The 26152-nt window shown below is 43.4% G+C and overlaps 1 protein-coding gene across 1 annotated transcript; it reads right to left on the bottom strand.

Annotated features, from left to right (window-relative positions):
- Positions 1 to 1344: 1344 nt before the first annotated feature.
- On the bottom strand, positions 1345 to 25528 carry ATP1B3 (ATPase Na+/K+ transporting subunit beta 3). The gene is made up of 7 exons (XM_072143393.1): positions 25066 to 25528; positions 11109 to 11237; positions 7672 to 7776; positions 6242 to 6435; positions 5452 to 5502; positions 3493 to 3576; positions 1345 to 2283 (listed from the first exon to the last, which is right to left on the bottom strand). Exons 1-7 carry the CDS (start codon positions 25172 to 25174, stop codon positions 2113 to 2115), a joined length of 843 nt encoding a protein of 280 aa, XP_071999494.1. The 5' UTR covers positions 25175 to 25528; the 3' UTR covers positions 1345 to 2112.
- Between the last annotated feature and the right edge of the window lie 624 nt (positions 25529 to 26152).

Genomic DNA, 26152 nt, shown 5'->3' with positions numbered 1-26152 from the left:
CATTGAATCCTAGGGTTCAAGTACAATAAGTTACCAACATCCAGAGGCCTGTTTGTAACTAGGGGTCGTCTGTAAGTCGAGTGCTAAGTAGGGGACCGCCTGTACAATTCTTTCCCGAGGTAAGTATACAATCCTAGCAAGGCCATCCATGGTGACAAGGTAAAGTTTGTCAGTTTGAAGAGTTCTTTGGCACACCCTCCAACCAATGGTTTGGAAGAGGTCATCACAGAGACGATGGACAGACAGTACGGCATCCTCCATCTGCCAGCAGGAAACCATAGCAGGACCTGAGTCCTGCTGCCAGTGGGTCATGTGATCAGCAGTGCCCAACAAACTTTACCAGGGTAAGTATGATAAGGGTGACTCTCGTACTTATACAAAACTTTATCATGATAAGTGGTCAACTCCTTTAAGATAGGAGATATGCAGATGGAGATGCAAACTAAAGACTGTCAAAACAGACTTACATTTTAATTAATGCAATCATTTTATTTTTTAAGAGCCTTGGGTTTGCAATACGACTTTGCTGTATTTCCATTTTTCCCTAAAATGATCCAAAAATATTGAACAGGTAACTTTGCTCCTGACTCCACCTTGCTTAGACTTATTGGGGGAGATTTATCAGAAGTGTGAGGTAAAACTGTTCTAGTTTCCCATGGAAACCAATCAGAGCTGAAAAAAAGGCTGATCATGTATCAAATTTATGCCAATCATCTTCCCCACCTCAAAATTAATTAGTGCCACAAATATTCTAGTTTTGTTTCTATTGAAGACTGTAGATCTTTCTTCATGTACATCATATAATGGGTCGGCCATCTTGCTTCAAACTTCTATTGCACTGCATTTAGACATATCCATGTGGCTGCTGTGGAGCATATGATCGCAGAGACAAAGGGGGAAATTTAGCAAAAGTTTGAGGCAAAACTGTTCCATTTACCCATGAAAACCAATCAGAGCTTAGCTTTAATTTTATAAACAGCTTTGGGAAAATGAAAGCCGTGCTCCGATTGGTTGCCATGGGCAACAAGAACAGTTTCGCTTTCAGACTCATCTGATAAATTTCCCCCAAAGTCTTTACGTGATCTGCAATGTGCTTAAAGTGTGACATTATCTAATCTGGATGGGGGTGTCAGACTCTTACCAGTTCTTACCTCATTAGCATAATTTTAAAGAGATTATATTAGTAGGAAGGAGTCCATAGATAACACATAAGAAGATTACCACAGTCACAGTACCTGGATCGGTGAGCAAGTGTCCCTGGTTTATCAAGTTTACATTTTTAGGGTTAACCCATACAAGATCCAAAACTCACACTTGGTTGATACAAATTAACTTCAAACCTCATTTCCACTTTTAAAATCCACTTTATTTTGCTTTTTCATACAGGACTTAAGGCATCTGCACAAGACACACAATTCTTGCAGAGGTTATAAAATCTTTCCTTTTTGTTTTTTTTTATTCATTTTTCGACTTTATTTGTTCATGTACATGTTGGTCAGGTACCATTCACTTATTTGTCATTTTTTTTGTTCCCTAAAACTGTGTAGGCGTTTGAGATATGACAGTTAAACCAGTGTTAACTCAATTAAATATTTACATAGCACAACACATTAAGCTTTTTAACACTCACAGAGGGGCTTCGGGGAGGGAATAAAATCACATCAAAAATAGGACGAACACCACCAGTATTATGTTCGGAATCAGCTATTTACAGGTCCCCTAATATGAAATGATAATTTATTCTTTTTATTTTTTTTTTTACGGTTTGTAAACTGGCCCCCGCACTGGGGCAGAGAAATACGTGCACGGACGAGTTTAACCTCTTCACGGCCCGGGGGGGCGGTCGCTAAAAAACTCTTAAGCTGCCTCACCGACCTTCCGAAAAGGGGTTAAAGCATCATGTTGGAAGCACATTGTTATGCTACCCTGAATCATGTGCCATTTACACTATCTTTCCAGATGGTTTCAGGTCCTACAAAAGCAGGTATGGCTGATTAAAAAAAAAAATTATAATAATAATATTAAAAAAAAAAAAAAAAAAAACAGAAGAAAAAAAAAAACAAAAACAAAAAAAACCTATGTCTTCAATTGGACACTGTTCAGCTGCCTATTTTAATCTCTAATTTGGACTCTGAAATTCACTCGACCAAGGAACTTGTCTCGGTCATCTTCATTCTTCAAGTTGGGGGATCCTTGAAGCTTGCACTCGAGCACCACTTCGGATGTGCCGGTAGTATTTAAAGGAGTGATTTTCACAGCAACCAGGGGCTGCACGTAGTTCAGCTGCAGAGAGAATTGACATTTTTATACCCCACTGAGAGCTTGATAGACAGCGACAGAAAAACTGCATGTGGCAGAGCAAGGATATATTTTAGGGACGCACTAGCAGAGCTGTCGAGGCCTTGTGCATACCAGAGAGCCATGTGCACAAAGCCGGGACAGACTGCATAGCATAAACCCATATAGAGGCCGCTAGAAGTAATGCGAATACATACATTTTTTTTTTTTTTTTTTTTTTTAACTTTTACATTTTAATTTACATTTCCAGAAGAGTGCCACTCCTCTCCTAAGATTGTGACGGTTATTGCATTAAAGGAAACCTACCATGTGATGTGGTGCATTATGAAGCAAACATACCTTGAGAATTCTGTAGCTACAATGATGCAGGTTCATATCAGGGTTAATCCCTGAGCTGTGCAATTTTGCTGATAAAACAGATATAACATCATGATAATGAAGCTCTGTCCCTTCTATGGCTCCAACAGCGCTTCTCCTAGCACATGAGTTTCTCTGCAGCAGAGGATGATGCAATCATTGTTCTCCCTGCCAGACAGAATAATCAATTTCTGCACCATCCCCCAGCTGCTGTGTATGAGTTATCCAGCTCAGGTTGAATAGTCTTGACTGACCTCCATTTGTAATTACAAGCTCAGTGTCTAATGTGTTGATCTAGGCCGCCAGCCTGACCCAGCTTTCCCAAGGTCCTGAATGTTACAATTATTTTTTCAGAAAAACCACTCAGCTCAGGGATTAACCAGATATGATCCTGCATCAGTATAGCTACAGCATTCTGAAGGTATGTTTGCTTCATACTGCATCAAATCAAAATGGAAGGTTTCCTTTAACTGGTGCCACCTCCTCCGATAAAAACCGAATAAACAGGGATTTGCAGAAGTAATGCCAACAGTGAACAGTGTAGGTGGCTGGCACTATGAAATAGAAAGGACCCTGATCATATCACAAGACGAATATCTGGCCCTTGAGGTCAACAAGAGATCTCCTTTTCTCAGATGACATGTTGTTGTATCTGAACTGTGGTGATATCATCAGTTTAATGAGCTGTCAGTCCCCATAACTTGCTAAGCTTGATGTGAGTACGACCAATGCCACGTACATTAAACCAAATCCAAAGAAGAGGTAAATTCGGAGAAGATCTCTGGTTCAGGTGATAGGTCATCAAGGACAATTTTTGAATAAAATACAGCCACTTACATGGGTCTTCTTGCCATAGTATGGATAATACATCAAGTCGATCATCCCGTAATCTGGATAATACTGCAGGCTTACGTTCTCCGCCTACGCAAAGGAAACACAATGTTAGAGGAGGTCCAGATGGACAGAGACACTGTGTATGCTGTAGGATCACTTTATTCAATTACGGTTTATGCGCCCCAGAAATTCACTCTACGCCCATTACGGATACCCCAAACCGAACATTAAATAACTAAACTGAACTGAGAAGTTCTCTGCAGCTGAGTGATTTAAGGTGCAGTCAGGGAAATCCCACAAGGGCACAGAGCAAAATTCTTGCACCAAAACTTGCTTTAAGTTGTGTGCATACTTGGTTTTTAAAATAAGATAATTTTAAGAGGAAATAAAATGATCTGTGTCTTGTAGCAGATTTTGTACCAGATCTAGACACTCTGAATTTTTCCCATCCATGGTCTAGGCTTGGGAACCATTCAGACAACAGTTTGGCTTTACAGTGGGGGACAGCTATCAAACCCTGGTGCATTGTGGGTCTACGTATGGTATACGCGCTGCTCCTCCGCCGTACTGACGTGTAATTCTAATTGCAATATTACCTCAAACTCTCCAATCAGGCATGAACGGTCGCAGGTTATAGCGAGTGCGCTGGAAAGCCCTGCACCGGCCCACTCCATGCCACTTTGTAGTGGAGGTGGAATAAAAGGGGGAAATAATCCTAATAACATGCGAACCGCCAGGAATTACAATTATTTCAGGGCTTGTACGCCAAAATACAAGCAGTCATAGTCCCACCATTAGATTCTTCCAATGATGTTCCCTCAGGTAATTTTGGCGGGAGATTTTCCTGCCAAAGGGCACTTGTTATGACCAGGTCCCTACGGTTGTAGTAAGGTTTTCTTGGGTCCCAGTAACAAAGGAGATCATTAAGGAAAATAAATTTCCTATGTGACCTCCTTTTTAGATATAAGCAGGGCCATCTGTGAGGGAAGGAAAACAGCAAGTCCCCTGATAACACGTCTCTACACACGCCATACATTTACTACCAAAGACATTCCTCCTATACAAGGCCATAGAAGAGTCTTCATCTCAAAGTCATATTGTACATCATAACAAAGTGCACAACAAGGGAGCAGGAACTCCGATAACCACAAGGCATGGATACTACAAGAATTTACGAACATTTGTCCCACAGCTTTTGATGAAGACTGTGGCTTTGTGTATTCAGCTGCTCTCACAAAGTGGACGGAGCAAAGTTACAGCTGCCTGAAGAAAAACAAAACACGTGAGGGAAAGAGTATGGGCGCGACTGTATGACAGGGGGTAAAGGGTGCTGGCTTATAGCCGCTTACACAGGAACAGGCCCCGCTGTGTCCTGAATACCCCAGCGGTGTCCTATGGGATAAGCTCCACATCCTCTAACAAGCACAAGAAAAATGATGCCATAGTATCAAGTGATAACACACACCAAGTCATGTACACCAATAATGTTACCAAATCATAGTACACGCCCTTGTGTGAATGCAGCAACCACCCATAATGTGGTTCTTATTTTATCTAGCACCACTTTGTCCATGAATATTTGCCATCGAAACATTGTCAAGTAATGTACACACAAAAAGGTTTACCAAAACCAAACCATCACAATGGATACATTGCCACCTTCTTCTATAGAGAATCTGGTAGACACTCTTTTCCTAAACATGCAATGCACAAACCCATCTGTTCCCTTTCCATTCTTCAGCTGCAAGCTCCCCTCTATTGTTAAAGACGAATAATGTATACAAGGAACATCCCAAAAGCGATTTTGGAGATCCTCTGACAGAGTTGCCCAGCCATCACAGACCACATTTTCATGATAATCAATATCAGTCGCTTCCACGATCCACAACTTTAATGTGGATCGTGGAAACGACTTCTCTGGCTAGTTAATACATTTTTCTTATGGTCTAATGGATCACTTACCTTCGAAGTGCAATTTATTTTAGGATTTCCAAGGGGTTTCAATCCAATAATCTGAAAATAAGTAACATGCAGGTTAAGACAATGTAAACGTGCAACTATAAAATATGCAGTACAAAGACAGCATTTTCATACAATAGGACCCCACTTCTAAAAGCTCTGTTCTATTGGTGTGGCCTCACATCAACCTGGAAGTGTTGACCTCATGACTGGCTCCTGGCATTTGACATGCATGAGCAGCATGTGATCTCCAGAGCTCATCACAGGAGATGTGGAGGAGACATCACTTCCAATCTGACGCACAAGATCCAAGCCCTCACAGAGGGACCATTAAAATGGGCCTTATTTTTAGTTATTTTTATAGGGTTTCCTGCTGTGTGGCACATTTTGAGAAGGCCTAGACAATACCTTTAGCCTAAAAATATAGAAATCCACTAACAGCCACAAAGCTGTGGTAGTCTGCCCCTTGTTCAAAGACATCTTAGAGTATCTTGGAAGTCTCCTGACAAGACCTCCAATGATCATCTACATATCACCTACTCTATAGTAAGGGGTGCATCCCCCCCAATATAAGATTTTCATACCCTCAAATAGAGTGGGGGTTGCGTATAATTGGTCCTTTTCCACCAAAACACTTTACTAGACCATACCAAGAGTATACATTAATTTTGATCCGTAAAGCCTTTCCTAGGTTGCAGAGCTTCAGAAAACGACGGACGCAGTGAATTTTGGTCAGACAAGGCACAGTCTCCATTTCCCTGACCACTCAGCTTACGTCATAATATATACATACCCTGTTCATCTTGACTATTACACATGGGCTTCCTTCATTGTAGCCAAAGTACTCATTCCCTTCAAGTCCGGCACATGGCCCCAGTGAGGACCTGTTGAACTGGCAAGACTTCCTCTCCTCGACTCCTTCTTGCTCGAAGTAGTGTCCTTGCGTGCATGCCACATTATTTGCGGCTTGTAAGGAGTCGTTGTATGCTGGAAGACACAAGGACACCATCTTTACAAGTAACTGTTCCAGGTTACTACAGTACTCCATCAACATGGAACAAGCTTGGTAAATTCACCACACATGTAAACAACGCAAGGCTTTAACCTGACCCCAAAAGGATTTAAGGACCTGGACCAACAATGAAGAAAGATCTTGTTAAAATGTTGGAAATTGCAGTCTTTGCAGATATTTTTCTGCCTCACTTCTAGCAGGACAGAAGGTCACTCTGGCCCCGCTGAGAGCTGAACAACTGACCTCCTGATCACAGCATGTCCAAGAAAGTCACACGTAACCATTTCACTGCTTGATGGTGGAGCTGTACCACGCAGAGAAAGCAGGAGAAAAAAAAAATTGCTACGACTGAGGATCAGATCTTACAAAATTACAATTAGTCCTGATGTGGATTTTGATGGCCGAATAACTGGTTCTCCAGATTATCAGTCTGTTTTGTTTTCTATGCATCCAGACCATTCTGAAAACATTAATGAATATTTATATATTCCAAAAGGCACAAAGAATCGGGTGCAAAATTTTGCAAATCCTATCACAACATATTTTATATGAAGTTTGGGGTCTGTGTCTTTAATTGCATTCAGAAGTCTTATTCATTACAAAAACACACTTTTTTTTAAGATTTTTGAAAATTATTAGGTGCTGCTAGTTGGGTTTGTGTCCCTACAGTCTGATGCGCTCCATGTCAGACTGTATTGGGAGAACACCCATTTGACTAGAGAAATTATACCCTCAATTTTCATTTTCTTCATAAATTTACAGTCGAAATGGCAAAATGTGCAAATACAACACAAGATGACGCTAGGTACAGTCACTGCAACATTGCAGAAAAGATGCAGGAGAATTCACTTCTTTCTTAAAGAAGTTTTTTGGCTTAAAGATGGAGGACATTTCTAAAGAATACTTCCTCCATAGCAGATTGGCTATTAAAATCCCCTTCCCCCACAGACTACAACAAAGCGGACAGCTCCATTCTCGATGTAGTGGCTGAACAAAGTCACTGCGGCTCAACTAGTTGGTCTGCAGTAACCTGATCTGACCACTACAAAAAGAATGGCGCCATCTGCTCTCCTCTCCATTAGTCAGCAACCCCACAGATCGGCTTTTCTCAACAGAGAGAGTGTTGTATCCCAACAACCGATATTTGGGTGGGGATATTTTATCTTTTTAGACCCTATACCAAAAAAGATAATATGAAAACATTTACTTACGCCCTAGAAATGAATGAAGAACTTTAGTGTAGGCCTCATATGAAGACTTGTCACTTTTGCTGAATGTAAGCTCCAACCCAGGAGATTTAGGAGAAATCATAAGACCTGGACAAATGAAAGGAAGAGGGGCAGAGGCGTTATTTTGGGGTTACACAGTAATATTACATAAAATCAACATAAATCACTTTAAGACAAAATATATATAAAAAGTGGAACCAAAAGGAGTGGAGGTCATAAAATAAAATCGCATTACGAGTCAATGTTTGGTGACAGAATCCAGCGTGGAAAGACTTGCCCTTGAAAACAAGTTATTTTTCCCATCGGCTCCTTGTAACACTGCATAGATGTGGTGTAAGGTGGAGCGGAGAGTTTATAAATAGGGTGCTTACAGTATGCAGTGCCCAGGAGACAGGCGGCTCGGGTCTTACAAAGCCGTGTGTGTCCTGCTGGGGGACTGACGATGTCATGTGGAATTTTGGTGTGAAAAGCTTTTGTGCCGTCACAGGGGGAAGGTGCGGGCAGCCGGGGCCTGAAGAAGGCTGCACACTGAACGGGTTGTCAGGCGAAGGACAAAAACAGCAAATACCGTACCCCAGAGCTTGTACACCATAACAATCCAGGCCCTGGCTTTTACTAGAAGGTCCGTCTAATATGGCAATGCCGTCTTGCCATCAACTTATCAAAAAGGTCACATTTTTTAAAATATTACGCAGAAATGAAAGACAAACCATGACTGACTGCTCTGGGCATCAAGACAGTTTTTGATTAATTTGGCCCATGTTTCTGTAGAAGAACCTTGTTTCGACCTTCAGAGAGAAGTAAAGCTTCTGATTACTAAGCCTACGTGCACACTTGTCTTTGGCCAGTGCTATAGTTGGTCATGCTATTTTCTGAACAGCTTCAGGGAGTCTTCGAGCCTGGTATATAACATGTATGTCCCCGTGTAGTTTTAGGGGCTTATGAAAATAGTTGCAGGTTCAGCAGCCCCATGTATGAGGCGACTGTCAGAGCTGCAGATCTCAGAGCAGGTACCATGCCTGCAGAATTTGCATGTGGAACAAGCCATCGGCAAGTGAGCAGAACCCCCATGGGTCACAAACAATGGATTGCGGATCCATTATGCAGGAGGCCTTGTATAAACAGAAGAAGGTCACATTGCATCACAAACATTTTCTAGAATGACCCAGGACACACATGTAGAGTTTCTGAAGTACCGTTTTCTTCAAAAATCATGATTTAAATGGGCAATTGTGCCATAAACACGTCTGGTGTAATGGAGAGGACATGGCTTTAGTTGGAAACTGTCCAATAACAGCTGCTTTATGCAAGCAAATTAGGCTCAGAGCACCCCTAGTCGCTCTACAAGTGAGGCCTATACCGTAAAATACTTCAATTTTACCTATTGCATCTTGCATACATTATTCTTTGGGATGACTGGAGTTTTTGGCTGATAATTCATTGGGGTTCTCTGTGGTGGGATACCCAAACATCACAAGGACAGGACCATTATACCCCAAATGAATGGACAGGCAGGTCAGACCTCTATCTGCACTGCCGCTCATATCACTGTCTATGACTGACAGAAGTAGCAATGGTTTTATCCCATTATCATGTCATAATTTCAAGCCAAAACATCAGCTATATTCACATCATATCATATACAATAGAAGTAGCCGGGGGACAGGCCATTAAGGGAACATAAAGGAGACCTGTCAGTCCAGTGTACGCACAAGAAAGCCTCGTGTCCTGCCTGAAGGACTTCCAGAAAACGGAATTGTTAGAAACACACATGCAGCAAAATGAATGGGACTCGACAAGCTCTGGAGAATTGATGTACAAATACACAAATCCAGAGATAGAGGGAGTAGGACAATGAAGAGAAGAATAAATATAAATATAAATATATATATATATATATATATATATATATATATATATATATATATATATTAGGCCATTGTGACACAATAACATGCAATGAATAGTAAAGATCATGAGAAATTTGGCAAGACACTTTTACAGCCGAACCCAGTTTCATTAACAGGATTATACCATCAGAAAGTTTCACAGATCCATCATTGTTATTAGTCTAACAACCAAATTAAGACCCTCCGATTAGCAGATCATTAATAATTCATTGTAATGACACGACAGACAGGGAGGGAACATACTACAGGCCACAAGGCTGTAAATGTACTCAGTGACTGAAATCCATGGCCCCTTGTGCACTGCGGAGAGAACACAGTTTACGTAACAGGATAAGTACATTATAAAGGTCCATTATTAGGCCCACAAATAGACAAAGCGCTTTACTAAGCCACTCCAGGAGAAATGACGGATTCCCTGGATTTCTGGAGCACTGAGATTTTCTTAACATGACTACAACATACACCCTGACTTAATAACATTATGTAAAGTGTACAGCTATGTGGGAGGACTATAGATAGGCGGGGGGCACCCTCATAGGATCACAGCCGATTTATACTGCCCCATAAATGCCAGACAAAAAAATAAAACCACCAATGTACTATTTAAAAAGTAGAAATCTGATCACGAACGTGGGTCGCAATCTAAGCGGGACTCCAAGCTTTAAGCTTCCTGATAAAATCTGTGGGAATTAGAATCCAACCAGAAGCAGCACATTGCATTTCCTTCCTGGAAAGATTTTTCTGTGGTGCATTACATTTATTTAGTAATGGATTTGATATATTGCAATAGACCAAGTTACGTGAGAAGACATTTTTGGGTCTTGATGTACCTGGAGAGACCAGGCTGAATCTCCTGCTCCAGGAGCTGCAACAGCCCTAGCACATTACATTAGAGAGGTTGTACCAAGTTTTCAAGTTACCACGTATTCTGCGACTGTTGTCAACAACATCCTGTCGCTTCATTCAATAGCATGGGAGTGTTGGTGATTGCTGACCAAAGCACTCAAATATCTCCAGCACACAGATACAGTGAATGAGAAAGCGCCCGAGATACAAGAGTGCTGTGTTCAGCAATTTGAGACTACCATACTATAGAATGGATGGGCAGCACATATGCCCAGCATGCCATTCCTTCCCCTGGAAAGAACAGGACCCCCATTTTCTGGTTTGCAGGGATAGAGAGTCCCAGCAATTGGATCGTCACAGATCAGCTGGTTATCCCAGATACTGTGAATGGGGGATAGCTTGCAAATTTTGTACAACCTCTTTAACATATCATTCATACACATCAGCTAAAATTACCGCATTGCAAATGGACTTTTAAATACAAACAGAGCTGATGAAGTCGTTGCCAAAAAAGCTTGACACCCCTGGGCTAGAAAGCAGAAACGTAAGGTGAACTAGAAGGATATGCATAGCTGGCTGGATTCTCTGCAAATAAATAATTCTTTTAAGCAAGGCCATGAGTGGGATATAGCAATGATATGTTACAATACATGGAATCGTTACCTGGGGAGGATACTCTATCCCGATACTTGGGTACAGAGTCGTCCAGTGTTTGCAGCATTACCCACATGGTCAGGGTGAAGAGTCCTGCCAGGAAGCCATAGAAGACCAGGTAGAAGAGCAGGATCAGAGCTGTGGAAGAAGACAGAGCACAGTTACTTCACCATTACCACCAAGAAGCAGCCATTAAAAGTGATTTACATGGTTTATAAAGGACACATAACCCAAACAATCGCCAGACACTGTTTTATTCTGTTAGCATTACACGGAATATAAATCTATCTGCGGTATTTTGTCTTTCCTCCATTACATAAACCTACAATAACTACTAGCGGCTGCCTCCTACCTCTTACACAAGCGCTAAGGTAGTGACGCCAATGTTACTTTACATCCATCGCCCACATGTCCAACTCTACTTCTGAAAGACATTTTGGTATAAATCTATACATTACTGAGTACACGAAATGCCCTTTACTCCATTAACAACCCAGGCTGCACTTATAGGGTTTATTCTTATTAATGAAATCCTGGCCATATACCCAAGACATTAGGAGGATATCGTGCTATGGCTTATGGTGGGACATTGTATTGTATTCCGATACAAAAAAAAACATACAACCACCTCACAAATGTCCGAAAAGCTTTACATGTCCAAGCAAGACTGCAGAAGTAATATAATATCCATCTCTCAGTCCATAAACCAGGACCTGAGCCTTAGTCCTACAATGGCAGAATAGGATGGAAACCGCAAGGCACAGCGCCCAGATGTTATAACATAAGCTTATTACATTCCCTATGAGGTTCTTTTTCCATGCTCAAAAAGAAATCACAAAGCCGTTTGTATAACTAGTAGGGGGTGTAAGACTATTGTATGAGAGATCTCCCCAAATCATCACACTAGAGCGCACCACAAGGCCTCCCTATAGGAGTCCAAAAGTCATTGCTCCAAAATAGAATCTGTAACACTCAGGTTAAGTCCATAGCAATCCAGTTTTCTTTTCCGGACCACACAACAAAGGCTGGCCCATAGCTGGCCAATACTTCGACCAAGCACCTGGAAATGTAATGAAGGTGCCTCCTGTGTCCGAATGGCCGACGCTGAAAATGTAAAGGTGCTCTTTTGCATTGGTGGACAAAACCATCATCTCTACTGGTAGTTGGGCTGTGATATTGGGAGTCTGGCCATCGTAACGCAAGCCCTCACCTAAACACCGTTCCCCTCAGTACTCAACGTCTATGACAGAAAAGCCAAGATGGCTGGCAAAATGACCTCCACTCATGTTCACCATTTTAAATTCTGCCAAATGGATGAAATTCCTTTGGGTGCTTGGTGGCATGTCTAGCTGTCAATGACACTTTATAAGCATTTTTATGCCCTTGTGCGAGACCCAGTGTTAGGTCACACCTGTTTATGGCGGGTCTGATGAGCAAAAGAAGTTGCCTGGAATAAGAAATGGGCTCAGTCTAGTAACACAAAGACTATTTGTACACAGGATAGTTAAAATAAAATGAGAATCTCCTAAATGTTTCAATACATACTATAATGAAACAAAAAAAGAAATAAAATAAGTAAAATTGTTGAAAGAAATACAACAACTTGAAAACAGTAACCTTAAACTTTCTTAGGCCTGTAAACGGCCCATCAAGTAATCTCCTGGCTGAATGACACGGCCTCTTGTTGCAGCATATCAATCACTTGTCGGCTCAAGAGGTTTGCAGGAAGCCGTGAAGTGGCTGCGGTCTCGCCCCGTGTGCCCACTACAAAATTCCATTTTAGGAAACAAATGCACGGTGGGCGTCTTACAGGCTGCTAGGAAGCCCATCCCGCAGAATTGAGGTATTTACCAAAACTTGGATAATTATTATTTTTTTTTTTTACTACAAAAGTGCATTTTAAGATACAATCCAAAAGGTTTTCCCATAATCACATGTTGAGGTAACATTGCGTTTCCATTGCGTTCAGAAATCACGATGGAAACTCAATCCAAAGGCTTCACGTGCCGAGTTAACATTGAGTCTCAAAACGCACCGTGGGAACATGGCCTCAGATTTCAGTAAATTTATCTATAATTTGAAAATATTTGATATCAATACACCAATTTTGGGAAGTGCCACATAACAGGTCACAGTTCTATACATTAAAGGAAACCTACCACTTAGAATGGTAGGGGTAAGCAGTAAGTACCGAGCACCAGGTCAGGGTGAGCTGGTGCCGGTACTTACTTTCGTTAGTGTTAAAAACCGCTGTATCGCGGTTTTAACACTTTTTAAACTTTAGAGCAGAAGAGGCTTCGGCGCTGTGTGCGCACGATCGTGCGCGCGCCTACACAGGTAGTGCCGGAGACGTTGCACGCAGTGCCGAAGCCTCTTCTGCTCTAAAGTTTAAAAAGTGTTAAAACCGCGATACAGCGGTTTTTAACACTAACGAAAGTAAGTACCGGCACCAGCTCACCCTGAGCAGGTGCTAGGTACTTACTGCTTACCCCTGCCATTCTAACTAGTAGGTTTCCTTTAAAGGAAATCCATCATAATTAACCAGGGACACTTGCTCATAGATCCAGGCACAGTCACTGTAGTAATCTTCTTATATTTGTTATCCTTCCCTTCCTACTAAAATCAACTTTTAAAATGATGCTAATGAGCTTAAAAAAACTAACAAAAAAAACCCACAATGGGTGTGTTATCAAAGCCTCTCCGTACTGTATCTACATAGGCCATTACATTCTGAAGTAGCACTTAACCCCTCCCCTGTGTGTTACAGAGCACAGAGGGCTCCTGTAACACCACCTTTAACCTTTCACGCTCTATATAACAAATAAGAAGATTACCTGGATCAATAAGTGTCTCCGGTTTATCATGATGGCAAAGGTAGATTTCTTTTAAGCTACACAAGCCAAAAACTGTTTAAACAAAACATTTCAATGCATCGTAACGGCCTTCAAATCTCCTTTTTGGTCAATTAATTCATACACCTCAGTCTCCAAGAAGACAGACTTGATCTTATCCTGGGTAACAAGCTGGTGGCAGTCTGTGGGTCTAAAACCTGTAAGGCCCATGCACATGCATATCATCCGTATGATGTCCGGTTACAGAACAGAAAACCAATACAATGTAATGGATCAATTCACACTCTGCTTTTATAAAACTGACCTAAATTTCTATGATCTGAGGCATCACAGGTACAATGGAGGTTTATATACCATATAAGGTAAATTATGCTTTAGCCAGGCCTCACACGCTGGGCATTTTCCAATACCATGCCTGTAGGAAGTGAGCAACTTCTTTATAATGTCCTAATGAAACACACTTCCTCTCCATCTAACGTCACTGCAAGTAATGATTGTATATGTTACTACACAATCCACAACACTGGTAAAAATCAAAAGCTGCTCAGATTCAATCAAAAAAATTCATAGAAATCATGTCTGGACTCATCTAAGCAATAACAATGTCCAAAAACAAAAATAATTGGGGGCGACTAACTAGACAATCTGAAGGATAATTTCTGGGGAAAGGAGAATCTGCTACTATTTAGCCCTATATGTACACAGAAACCATCATAACAATGAAATCCATATTCTAATAAAAAAAATAAATAAATCAGCCAATGTTCACAGGAACTTTTTCCCCCTTTATAGGGCAATCCTATAGGAATTCTGTCTTATACAGGCCTTAAGATTGGCAACAAGGCCTTCTGCACTGCGGAAGTATGTGAGAACTGCACCGGCGTCCAAGCTTTCCTACACATGTAGGAGGCCAGACTGTACAAGATCCAAATGTTTGGTCCTTCAGAAACTGACTTCCCACAAACAGGACAATACACTTCATTCACAAATGAGCCCAATGAACCGCTGCGCCACATTAGCCACCATACTGCCAAGTATCTGTCCAATATATAGAATTCCACACAAATCACAAGTTATTATAATGTAACAGATTTTAAGAATGAATTTGTCAATCAGTTCCAAAACTCACTGCATCATAACTCACTATGTAAGTGTTGGGTTCACATGTTCAGGACATCCAAAAGTGTTCTAATTGATAAGTCAGTTTAACATGTTCGCTGTCCCCGCCCACTTGCTGTGATTGACAGTTTCTGCCGTATCATTGTGTGTAGTGGGAAAACTGTCAGTCGCAGCACGTGGGCAGTGCTAGAGGATGAATAATTCTGACTCATCTTTGTGGCAGCTCTGTAGAGGAGATTGTCAATTCTCAGAAACTACCTGACTGTTACGGAAAAGTGATAGCTCTCCGGAATACAACTGGTCACTACTTAAAGTAAATCTACCATCAAAATCAGGCATGATAAACTGAGTGACTAGCTCAAATATCTATGTACAGTGACTATGGTAATCTTCCAATATTTGTATTCATCACCTTTCAGCATGATAGCCGAGAGGGTAGCACTTCTGCCTTGCAGCGCTGAGGTCCTGGGTTCAAGTCCCATCCAGGTCAACATCTGCAAAGAGTTTGTATGTTCTCTCCGTGTTTGCGTGGGTTTCCTCCCACACCCAAAAACAGATTGGTAAATTGTTTAGATAGTAAGCCCCATGGGGACAGGGACCGATTTGTCATGCTTTGTGCAGCGCAATCTGTGTGCGCAATATAAATAAAGAATTTATTACACGTACAATAAACTCCTACCGCATGTAGGGCATGTGTGGCAACGCAGACTCGATCAGGCCAAGCCGCTCCTTGTGCTTCAAAACACATTAAACACCACATCTAAAACATGGCCTAAGAGTAGCAAAAATTGATGCTGAATAGCCTGCAACGTCTCTAAGAGGGCTCTCAGGAGAGTGGCGCACCTACCATAAGGAGAGTTGAGAAACTTGCCTCAGGCGGCGGCATCAGGCAAGTCACTCACTACCAAGACGGCTCAGTCCCCGGCCACCTGGGCCCCCCTTCTGTATGCGGTGGCCGCCTCCCGACCCGCCTCTCCCAAACCCCTGGCCCACCTCTCTCATTCACCGCCCGCCTCTCCCATCTGCTTCTGCCCAGCCCGCTTCTCCCGTCCGCGGCCTGCTGGTACGTGGCGGCAGGCTGTATGTATTATATGGTACGTGGCGGCAGGCTTTATGTATTTTATGGTATACGCCGGCACACTGGATCTATTATATATTACATGGAGGACGCCAGATGTATTTTATAATATATGGTGGCATGATGTATTGATTTTATATTATATGGCGGATTGTTGTATGTATTTTGTTCTGTGGTAGCTCGCTGTGTTTATTATATAGTACATGGTGGCACGCTCTTATGTATTTTGCATTGCTTTACTTTCTAATTAAACCAATATGATTGGGTCTGGTCCTGGCACTCCTTGATATATTACATATATGGAGTGGGGGGGCACATCTTTTAATAGCTCGCCGCAGGCAGCAGAAAGGCTAGGTTCACCCCTGTCTCAGGACCCTTGTCCAAGTGATCAAATGGAGTTGATAAGGTGTCAGGGGATAACGTGGTTTTCTGATATCTTCCACTCATTTTTATTTCCCGATTAGACATATTGCAGAAGTAGGCATCTAGGCTGCCGCTACAGCACTTTCAGGAATTTTTTCTCCGCAGCAGCTCGTGGACATAAGAAATCGACTTTGCGAATAAATTTTGTGAGCATGTGCAGAAATCACTGCAGAGACGAGGAGGAGGCGAGTCTCCACACCCATCACCAACGCTGTGATCCAGGGTTATCTGCCTCTATACTAGTATTATTAACCACCTTTTTCTGGTGGAATAAGGGCCCATCTTAACATCTTGGGCTTTACTCACCTAGTCTGATCTACTAGAGACCATTCCCGACATTTCATTCACTTGTCGAGGATATGAAATGGACACGTTGACTTCTTGCAATGTGATAATACAGGAAGCAAATGTAATCCTCAGAATAACGTGTGTCAGTACAAATCACTAGGAAAGTACTGGGAATAATCCGTAATTTGGCCATTGCTCCTGCACTAAAACTAGGTAAACACAGCACGTCCGGCTGTAAAGGTTTGCACTTACAAAAAACCTGTCGTGCGATGCTTAGTCAGCTACAACAAGTGAGGCCGACTGCTGGAAAACGTGTACTGGAAACTGCTTACTTCAACGGACAGAACCAACCATTGGACCGAGCTGAAAATCTTCACTAGCTTGTGGCTCAAAAAGACTTAAGCCATTATCAGCGCCGAATCGGACTTCTCACAAGGACGACGCACAGAACGTACTGCGGACCATGGTCCATGGTCTCTCTTCCATGTGTTCCATAGTGGGAACTTATAGGGACAAAGCCAAGCGGTGGCTAACCCCAATTAAATATCATGCCAAAGCATTACAGATGATACGAGTTTCACAGTATTAGACGCAACAGGAGAAAATTAATTACCAGTTCCACAAACCCCCATAAAAAAGACAAGATAATAGGAAATCTACCATCAAAATCCATCATGATAAACCACAGAGACTAACTCATAGGTCCAGGCACCGTAACTGTAGTAATCTTCTTATATTAGTTATCCGTGGGCGGTTCCTTTTAAAAATCAACTTGCTAAAGAGCCAGAAAGGCTCTAGGACATTACCAGAGCTCCTCCATGCTACAGATTCACAGGATGTTATAATGTGCAGGAGCACTTCCCTTTCCCTCAATGAGATTACAGCTGGCAGAGGGAGTAGGCTGAGAGCAACAGCCTGGAATCTGCCACATGGAGGGGCGCTGCTAACACCTTCGTGAGCCCTTCCATAACTTTAAATGGAAGGAGGCCATGGATAAACGAAAAGAAGATAGTCACCATCGCAGTGCCTGGATCTATGAGTAAGTGTCACAGATTTATCATGCTTGATTTTAATGGTTGATTTCCTTTATCAGGTTTACCCGTCCTTCTGATAAACCATAATTTTCTGATAACTATCCCCTGTATTAGTCCTGTCAAGCTCCCGTTGAAGCAGCACACACAATGGAAATAGCCAGAAGCAGATAGCTCCACCGACCATTTAGTGGAAGCACTGGAGTACTGCAGCTCACCTTCTATTCAATCAATGTGGGCAAGTTGTAACCGTTCTACAGATTGGTTCTTAAACTATGAACCTTTTATAATCAAATGTGCATGGCCGTGCTTAGAGTCACGTGATGGATGCCGACTAGTAGCAAACCATAGTAGATATATAGAGGAAACCTGATGTAGAGGGACATCGCATCTACTGCGATTGAGAGATAACAGCAAATAGTGTTACAAAGCATTGAACATGTAGTACAAGCTGATGAACAGCGGCATTAGAGATAAGCGTCGCCTCTGACTTATGTAGTTACTAGATGTTATATGGAATCCCTATAATGTACAGAATGTTGCACTCTAGATCAGAACTGCTCTGCAGAGGAACATCGCTGCCTCCTGAGAACCAGTTAAATCTTTCAATTCTACTTCATCTAATTAATACTGCATGAATAGAGGCCATTTTCTGCGAGGGGAGGGCGCGATGCAAGTCAGGAGAGGTACCGGAGCCAAGCAGCATCCACAGAACAGCGCAGTGCAGTACCGGGATCTATACCTGCACTCCGGCAATGACTCCGCAGTGCCGTAATGAGACGTGGTGGTGCTGGAGACGCCTGGGAACTGCATCGCACGGAGAAGTGCAAGTCTGCAATAAAGGAGCACGAACCTGCATGTATTCCACAGAGACCATATACTGGATTCTAGCAGGCCCATTATGTCATGTTATACTCAAGAGAGGCCCATAGCAAGAAGCACCTACTGTGTATACAATATAATTATAATCCTACCAGCTCGCTACATACATGGCCTCAATGCTACGGGTTATTAAAAATACAAACTCAATTTTTATCCGCAGCGCAGATAGCAGGTACCGCAATGGGACAGTGATTTATTGCATCAAATGCTGCATCATATGACCCACAGTCATCATGGCATCAGCAGACTACACAAACCGTAAAACATTCCTGCATTAAGACAGACAATCTTAACTAACCCCAAGGATAGAACAAGGTGGAGACTTTTTGACGCTCTAAGTGATCCATTTTATCCACTGTGCTACACCTGAAGTCCCAAGAACTAACTGGAGGTGCATACATAAACCGAGCATGTAGGTGTTTGGGAGTAGGCAGAAGGCATTACTGTCGTCTACACAAACAGAGATAAATTCTCCAAGCGACCACACTTAGAAGTTATCCTGTAATGTCTGGGTTCACGTAAGGCACTAGCGTGGCACGTGACCAATTGTGGCACACCATTATACAAGGAATGGGTACAATTTGGCAGCGTGCCCATAGGCTGTCCGTGTGTGCAGTGCACCTACCATACTAGGTAGACAACACTAAACTTATTTGGGAACCTGGGGTGAAGCAAAGGCACAAACTATTAAAAAAATAAAGAAAAAAAATAATAATTTGCATCTTCCCACGGTATTAGCAGTGGGTTGCTGCACGTGGATCATTATATGAGGCATTTGTGTGTGTGGGTGACCTTCTCAAAAATCAGTCCACAGTCTGGCATAGTGCCACAGAAAACACTTAATACAGGCGGTCCCCTACTTAAGGACACCCGACTTACAGACAACTCATAGTTACAGACGGACCCCTCTGCCCACTGTGACCTCTGGTGAAGCTCTCTGGATGCTTTACTATACGCCCAGACTGTAATGATCAGCTGTAAAGTGTCTGTAATTAAGCTTTATTGATAATCCTTGGTCCAATTACAGTTTGAAACGCCAATTGTCACTGGGGCAAAAAAAAATTTTGGCTTGAACTACAATTATAAAATATACCGTTTCGACTTACATACAAACTCAACTTAAGAACAAACCTATGGAACCTATCTGGTACGTAACCCGGGGACTGCCTGTAAAAGTTCCTAGAAATGTATTCTTCACTATTGCTTTGCTATCAAAGATTCACAGTATCGGTCCGCATGGCGATCTGCAGCATCATCCCAGGCTCTTGGCAAGCAGCAGGTTAAACCAGAAAAGCTGCAGAACGGCTAAGAAAAGAGCCGGCGAATTCATGCGGCTTCTGTAACGGTTACTGTGACACTCACCTATTCATTCGACCTACGCACAGAATGAATAAAAAGAGGGAGGAAGAGAAAAGGCAAGAAAAAAAAAAAGTGCTGATTGGGTTCTGAAATCACAAGACGGCAGCAGCGGGAGTGGAAATTTCCCTTCCTCTCTCAGTCAGCAGCATTACCAGGGTCTTATTTCCATTTCAATTGTGGGGAGGCGGCGGCACATCACAAGAGCGGCCGGAACAGTTATAAAAGGAAGGCAGCTAACCCCCCCCCCCCGATCCTAGGCTCTTAAAGCAGAAACATGCTCCTGTGATTGGGCACCCCCTCAAGCCCCTAATAGGCGCCAGTCCACCCCCTTAAGATGGGCATCTCCATTTACTGTGCAGAAGTGCCACCGGGCACATAACTGCAGCATTGTTGGCAGCAGTGACATTTGCGAGGGGTATCACACTGCGGGCACATTTGTATCCGCTTGCACAGAGGCACCGAAATAAATCATCAAATATCTTCCAGTGTAAGGTTATACGTGAGGAGATGGCGGCAGGTAGAACTCACCTGCAGGAAACATTCTGGGGTCAGAGCAAGTGCGACCAATATTTAACCCAACACTGACCAGATCAGCGTTCACGATGCACCCGGCCATGACCTATAGAGGGAAGCCAACACCTTACACCTTGCTCTCTTAAGGATGATGGGACACGTGGCGTTTTTAGCCTATTTTTAAGCAGTCTGTCAAAAAACGCATGCGTTTTTGACAGGTTTGACCAATTATCCTAATTGAAACTGGTCAAAAACGCATGCGTCTTTCGACGGACTGCACAAAAATGCGTTCAAACGCCACGTGTGCCATCACCCTTAGTCAATTTACTCGCCAAATCACCCCAATACGTGTAACACACCACTGCAACCATCTTACAGGCCACTAATGAAAAGTTACAGATCAGTAAGTGTTGCTTGTTCCCAAATAAACCCAAAATTACACATTTTACTTGTGTAGGCCTCATAAAGTCCAACTGAGAAAAAAAATGCAAAAACATGTCCATACGACTAGATAAATTATTTACCTCTGCAAGCCTTAATAATAACATATCAGTTAACCTGACGCTTGGCACTGCCATCTTATTTACTGGCAAGACGGGAATAGTGTGATGAGAAGGCACATAGTAATAGCACAGGCCGCAAGTCTGGAGCAAATATCATGTTTCTGCAATGGACCACAAACACCAGGTGCTGCAAAACCTGCCAAAAACGTAATATTAATGACAGGAATGAATGGCGCACGGTAGTTTACAGATGCCGAGGCAATGGGGAATATTAACTTCAGTCATGAATCATTGGGTTGAATAGTACAACGTGATTTAAAGACAATTATTCATTACTGAAATGAATATTAAAGCAAACTTTATGGAATTTTACTTGTATGCAGCCAAGAAACCACATTAAAATGTATATAAAGCCTGTGGAAGGGGTTACTCATTGTCCTATAGCAGTGATGGCGAACCTATGGCACGGATGCCAGAGGTGTCACTCGGAGCACTCCTTGTGGGCACCCAGGCCATCACCCCAGCACAGAGTTTCCAGACAGGACTCAAAACTCCTACTGTCCCTGGCCACCCAGGACATGCTGTGACCAGTGCCATTTTAAAGCTACACATGCTTAGCAGCCTTGGACTATAGGGGGAGCAAGGAAGTGCAGACAAGGTTGCTTAATTATTGCAGCTCCTGCTCTGGGCCCCGCATTTCTTCCTGTTCAGGGGGCCCTGGAAGGAATCTACAATGATAGGGCACATTCACATGGCCGTCTCCGGGAACGTACATGCGGCCGCAAATTTGCGGCCGCATGTACGTCCCCATAGACGGCAATAGCGGCGCGGCGCAGATACGGTGCCACACATGTGTGGCACCGATCCGGCCCGCACACCGCAAAAAGATAGAGCATGCTCTATCTTTCGGCGTGTGTGCGGCCGTGCGCCGCTATTCTCTATGGAGGGAGGAGGGGTCACCTCCTCCTCCTCTCCAGCACACGGCGGTATGCCCACACGGCGCTGTGTGAATGTACCCATAATCTGAATTTCTCCTCTTTCTTGAAACTGTTTTTGTGCCCTCAGGACTCTGATACAATTAAAAGCCTTGACAAAACCGTGAGCAACATGTTACCACTTAAATTGCAATGTTGGCACTTTGCATTTAAATAAGTAGGTTTGGTTCTAGTTTGGGCACTCTGGCTCTAAAAGGTTCACCATCACTGTCCTATAAGTACTAATGAATTAAAGACATGTATAATTACTTTTAGTGGTTATTACAATACATACACCCCATGATCATATAGTGGTACCAGAGTCACCTCCTCCAAAATTTCTGTGGGCTGAATCTTCCAGCTTGCTTGTTATCTTGAAGACCTGCTACAACCAGTCTAATCAAGTAAAAAAAAAAAAAAAACCCTCAACCTTCGGTCCTCCACCTAGTTTTGGGGGGAGGAGGAATTTGTCCTGCTTTCACACAAACTATATGACAACCAAGATAGTTCACATTATAAAGTCGTCTCGCACTCAAAATCCACATGGTAATATTCAAAGATGCAACATTTAGAAAACTATTCAGGAAGTGCAAATTTGGAGGGGATTTGACATCTGCATCGAAAACCCGCACATGTCATGCGCAGACGTTGTCGTGGATTTAACATGCGTACAAACCCAGACTATGTGCATTCACCCTGAAAGTTTGGGAATACCCAATCCATAGAAATGTATAGAGCTTGCAAGGTTGGAAAAAACCAAAATAACCCATAATTAAGTCACACATTGCGATAATGTCACAATTTTCCCAAACGGAGGCAGCACCATGATGCGCGAATAACAACCGAGAAGAAAAAAAAAAAAAAATCTGCTTCTGACAAAATCCGTGACAGTGCGAATTTGCGTGTTCCCCCCCCCCCCCCAACTCACACCTGGAAGTAGGTTGTAATGTGAAGGTTATGCTGAAAAGGACGATTTGTGGCAGATCAGGAAATTTACTTTTTAATCGGATTTTGTTTTTGTTAAAACATACTAATTTAGCATACCAAATGCTAAAGTATTGGTAAAACATGAAATTCATTTACAGCCATGTTCATATTGGGGACCAGGATGATATAATACTGCACCAGTAAAATACACGGGATCTCGGGTCTCATCTACTCGAGGTGATTGAAAACATTTCAATTTCTGGCAGTAATTTCATGAATTTGGAACAATCGAAAGGAATCTTCATGCAGGAATATTCCGCCGATGACCCCATTACGTGTAACAATCTGTCCTAGATCCGCTGTTAGGACCACGGTCTGCGGCTGAGCAATCACTGCAAGAAATCTAATCATCTAATGTGAAGCATTTTCTGTAATAGTCATATGAAGACCAAGAGCCAAAGCAGTGGCCACCGATACAAGACACTATTCATTCACAATCTCTTATGATTCGGTTGCCCTCAGCTCTAATATCAAGCACTAGATTTTATACATATTAATTAGGAGCGCGGTTATTGTTTCATACACAAGTAAAAGGGGATGATAGTAACACATAGTGTTGTCAGAGGACACCGCCAAAAGATTCAGCCCCTCGTTAACCCATCTGGATGACAAGGAGTTAACAGATTGTGGTCTTCACAGAAGATCTGCAGTTGTGACTATGACAGACCATCCCCCATCCCTTTCCCATCTCCTCCGGAGGCTGAGAGCTCCATTCAAACAAGAAGATGGGGAGAAAACCCAAGATAGTCAAAACCGGATACATCAAGGAGCTGTGAGGATCCTCAGCTCATGTCACGCAACAAAGATGACCTACCGCCACCCACCTCTCCTTATCAAAAGTGGACAAATTAAAGAGCAAGGGCATGCATGAAAGAGAGGGGGGGTAAGGATTCTCTACCAATGTAGAATAAGATGGCAGCCCCCCTTGCTGTCTCCCATCTACAGTCACACAGAGTGCTATTTTTAGCATCCAATGCGGCTGACTTCAGAAGCGCCCCCCACCTCCTCCCATCCACCATGAAATGTGTCACACCACGGATACAGAGACTTCCCCACCACGGCCATTATTATTTAACCTCAGCCAACAAACGGTTAATGCCAGGTGCTCTGCATTGTCAGAATGACACAATGATCAGGATGGTCACAATACAATCATACTAGACTTAGGTTATACATTGTCATCTAGTAATGGATACATTGTATCAGCTATGGAGGTCACTCATAATAGAACACTGTATAACAGAGCATAGCCCAAATCATGGCAATCCGTCACATTCTTAGGATGCCCTTAGAAGCCACACCTTGACACCCGACGTAACCTGAAGCCATTTTAAAATCAAGTTTGTCAACCACTACCCCCCCCCCCCTCCTTTCCTTCCCAAAACCTCCATCCCACATCTGATGTCCTCCATCACTGCTAACAACCACCAACCAGATAAGACTCCATTAGTGATATTCTCACCCTTATCCACCAGGGGTCACCAGTTTATGGAGATGTTATCAATGCACTCATCACCCACCCCCCTCAACAATTCTGCATCCTATCAGATTCCAGCAAAGCTGAATTACAACTAAATCTATATACATATACATTCTATACATCATAGCATCCTAAATTACAATAAAATGACATCTTGTAATTTATATATGTAATATCCCTCGAAGTTCAACCATAGGCACTAGGGCACCTTGCTATAATTATGTTCTAGGGGGTTGCCACCCATACATGCTACAGATTAGCACAGGACATAATATATACAGGATGCACCTTGTGACTGGTGGCTTTTGGCACATAGGGGGTGCAGTATATAGGATTTCTATAGATGTATGCGGGGTACAGTGGGTTTTCGTGGCAGCTCCCCCTGCAGGCAGCACTGGATGCAGTCGGGACGCTGTGTCCTTGTGTGATGCACCGGCTGCAGATGAATGGGGCAGAGCAGAGGGATGTCAGCCTTACCCCAGCTGCTGGCGGTGCGGCCCAGGATCTCGCCACTTCTCGGGTTGTAGATAAATTGCTTCCATTCAGACGATGACTGCTCTCCATTCTTGCTCTCCTCCTTGGCCATGATGCTGCTGCAGTTAGTGGAGATGGGGCGGGGGAGGGTGATGCAAGGACTCCCGGAGCTGCGATGCACTCGGTAACGTGGACTGGCAGCCTGGACCACTACGTCCCCGCCGGCCGCTCTCCAATCTGAGGCCGCTGCGGCACCAGCACTCAATTCCCCGGCACAGCAGAGTCGGGGCGTGACTCCGCTCAACGAATCACAGAGTCGTTACAAAAATGAAGGGAGGGGTCAAAGATTTTGGAACGCCAATGGCGATGGGCTGTGGGCGGGGCTGTAAAGACTAGTGGAGGGAAGCCCTGCGCAGGAGGGCGGGGACACAGGGCACCAGTCCAATGGGGGCTAGTGCTGCATAACGGGGGCTCGCGCGCGCTTCGCCTGCCATAGCGGGGAGGCTTGTGTGTGTGTGAGAGAGGGGCGCGGGGACGAGCCTGCTAGAATGAAGCAGTGCGCGTGCCCGCCCGGCCCCGAGCAGGAACTGGTGCTTCCCCTCCAGCATCTGCAGCCTGGTCACATGTGTGCCCTCATACCCGGGCACCGGCTCATCACAGGTGCAGGATGCTCCGTGCACATCACTGCCACTCTGCTCTAATGGATGCTTTACCTGGCAGTGTACCCCAAAACACACAAAATATTAACAGCCCCTTAAAATATGGACACCTACAGCGCCCCCAAACTATAGACAGCACAGCGCCCCCAAACTATAGACAGCACAGCCCCCAGAACTATAGACAACACAATGCCCCCCAAACCATAGACAGCACAGCGCTCCTAAACTATAGACAGAACAGCGCCCCCTAACTAGTGTAATTATAGGGCCCAGAACCATAGACAAAACAGCGCCCCCAAACTAGTGTCATTATAGAGCCCCAGAAATATAGACAGCACAGTGCCCCCAAAACCATAAACAAAACAGTGCCCCATAACTATAGATTGCACCACGCCCCCGAACTAATGTCATTATAGAGCCCCAGAACTATA

This window comes from Engystomops pustulosus, chromosome 3 (assembly GCF_040894005.1).
Source record: "Engystomops pustulosus chromosome 3, aEngPut4.maternal, whole genome shotgun sequence".
Taxonomy (NCBI): Eukaryota; Metazoa; Chordata; class Amphibia; order Anura; family Leptodactylidae; genus Engystomops; species Engystomops pustulosus.
The sequence above is the reverse complement of the archived record's forward strand: the minus strand, read 5'-3'. Positions and strand labels throughout refer to the sequence as shown.

Excerpts from the sequence above, each read along its gene's own strand:
- ATP1B3 (XM_072143393.1), bottom strand. The coding sequence starts at position 25,174 with ATGGCCAAGGAGGAGAGCAAGAATGGAGAGCAGTCATCGTCTGAATGG. Across the intron at positions 11,238-25,065 it reads CCGCACCGCCAGCAGCTGGG|CTCTGATCCTGCTCTTCTAC; the intron begins GTAAGGCTGACA and ends CTTCTTCCACAG. Across the intron at positions 6,436-7,671 it reads TCTTCATTCATTTCTAGGGC|CATACAACGACTCCTTACAA; the intron begins GTAAGTAAATGT and ends TGTGTCTTCCAG.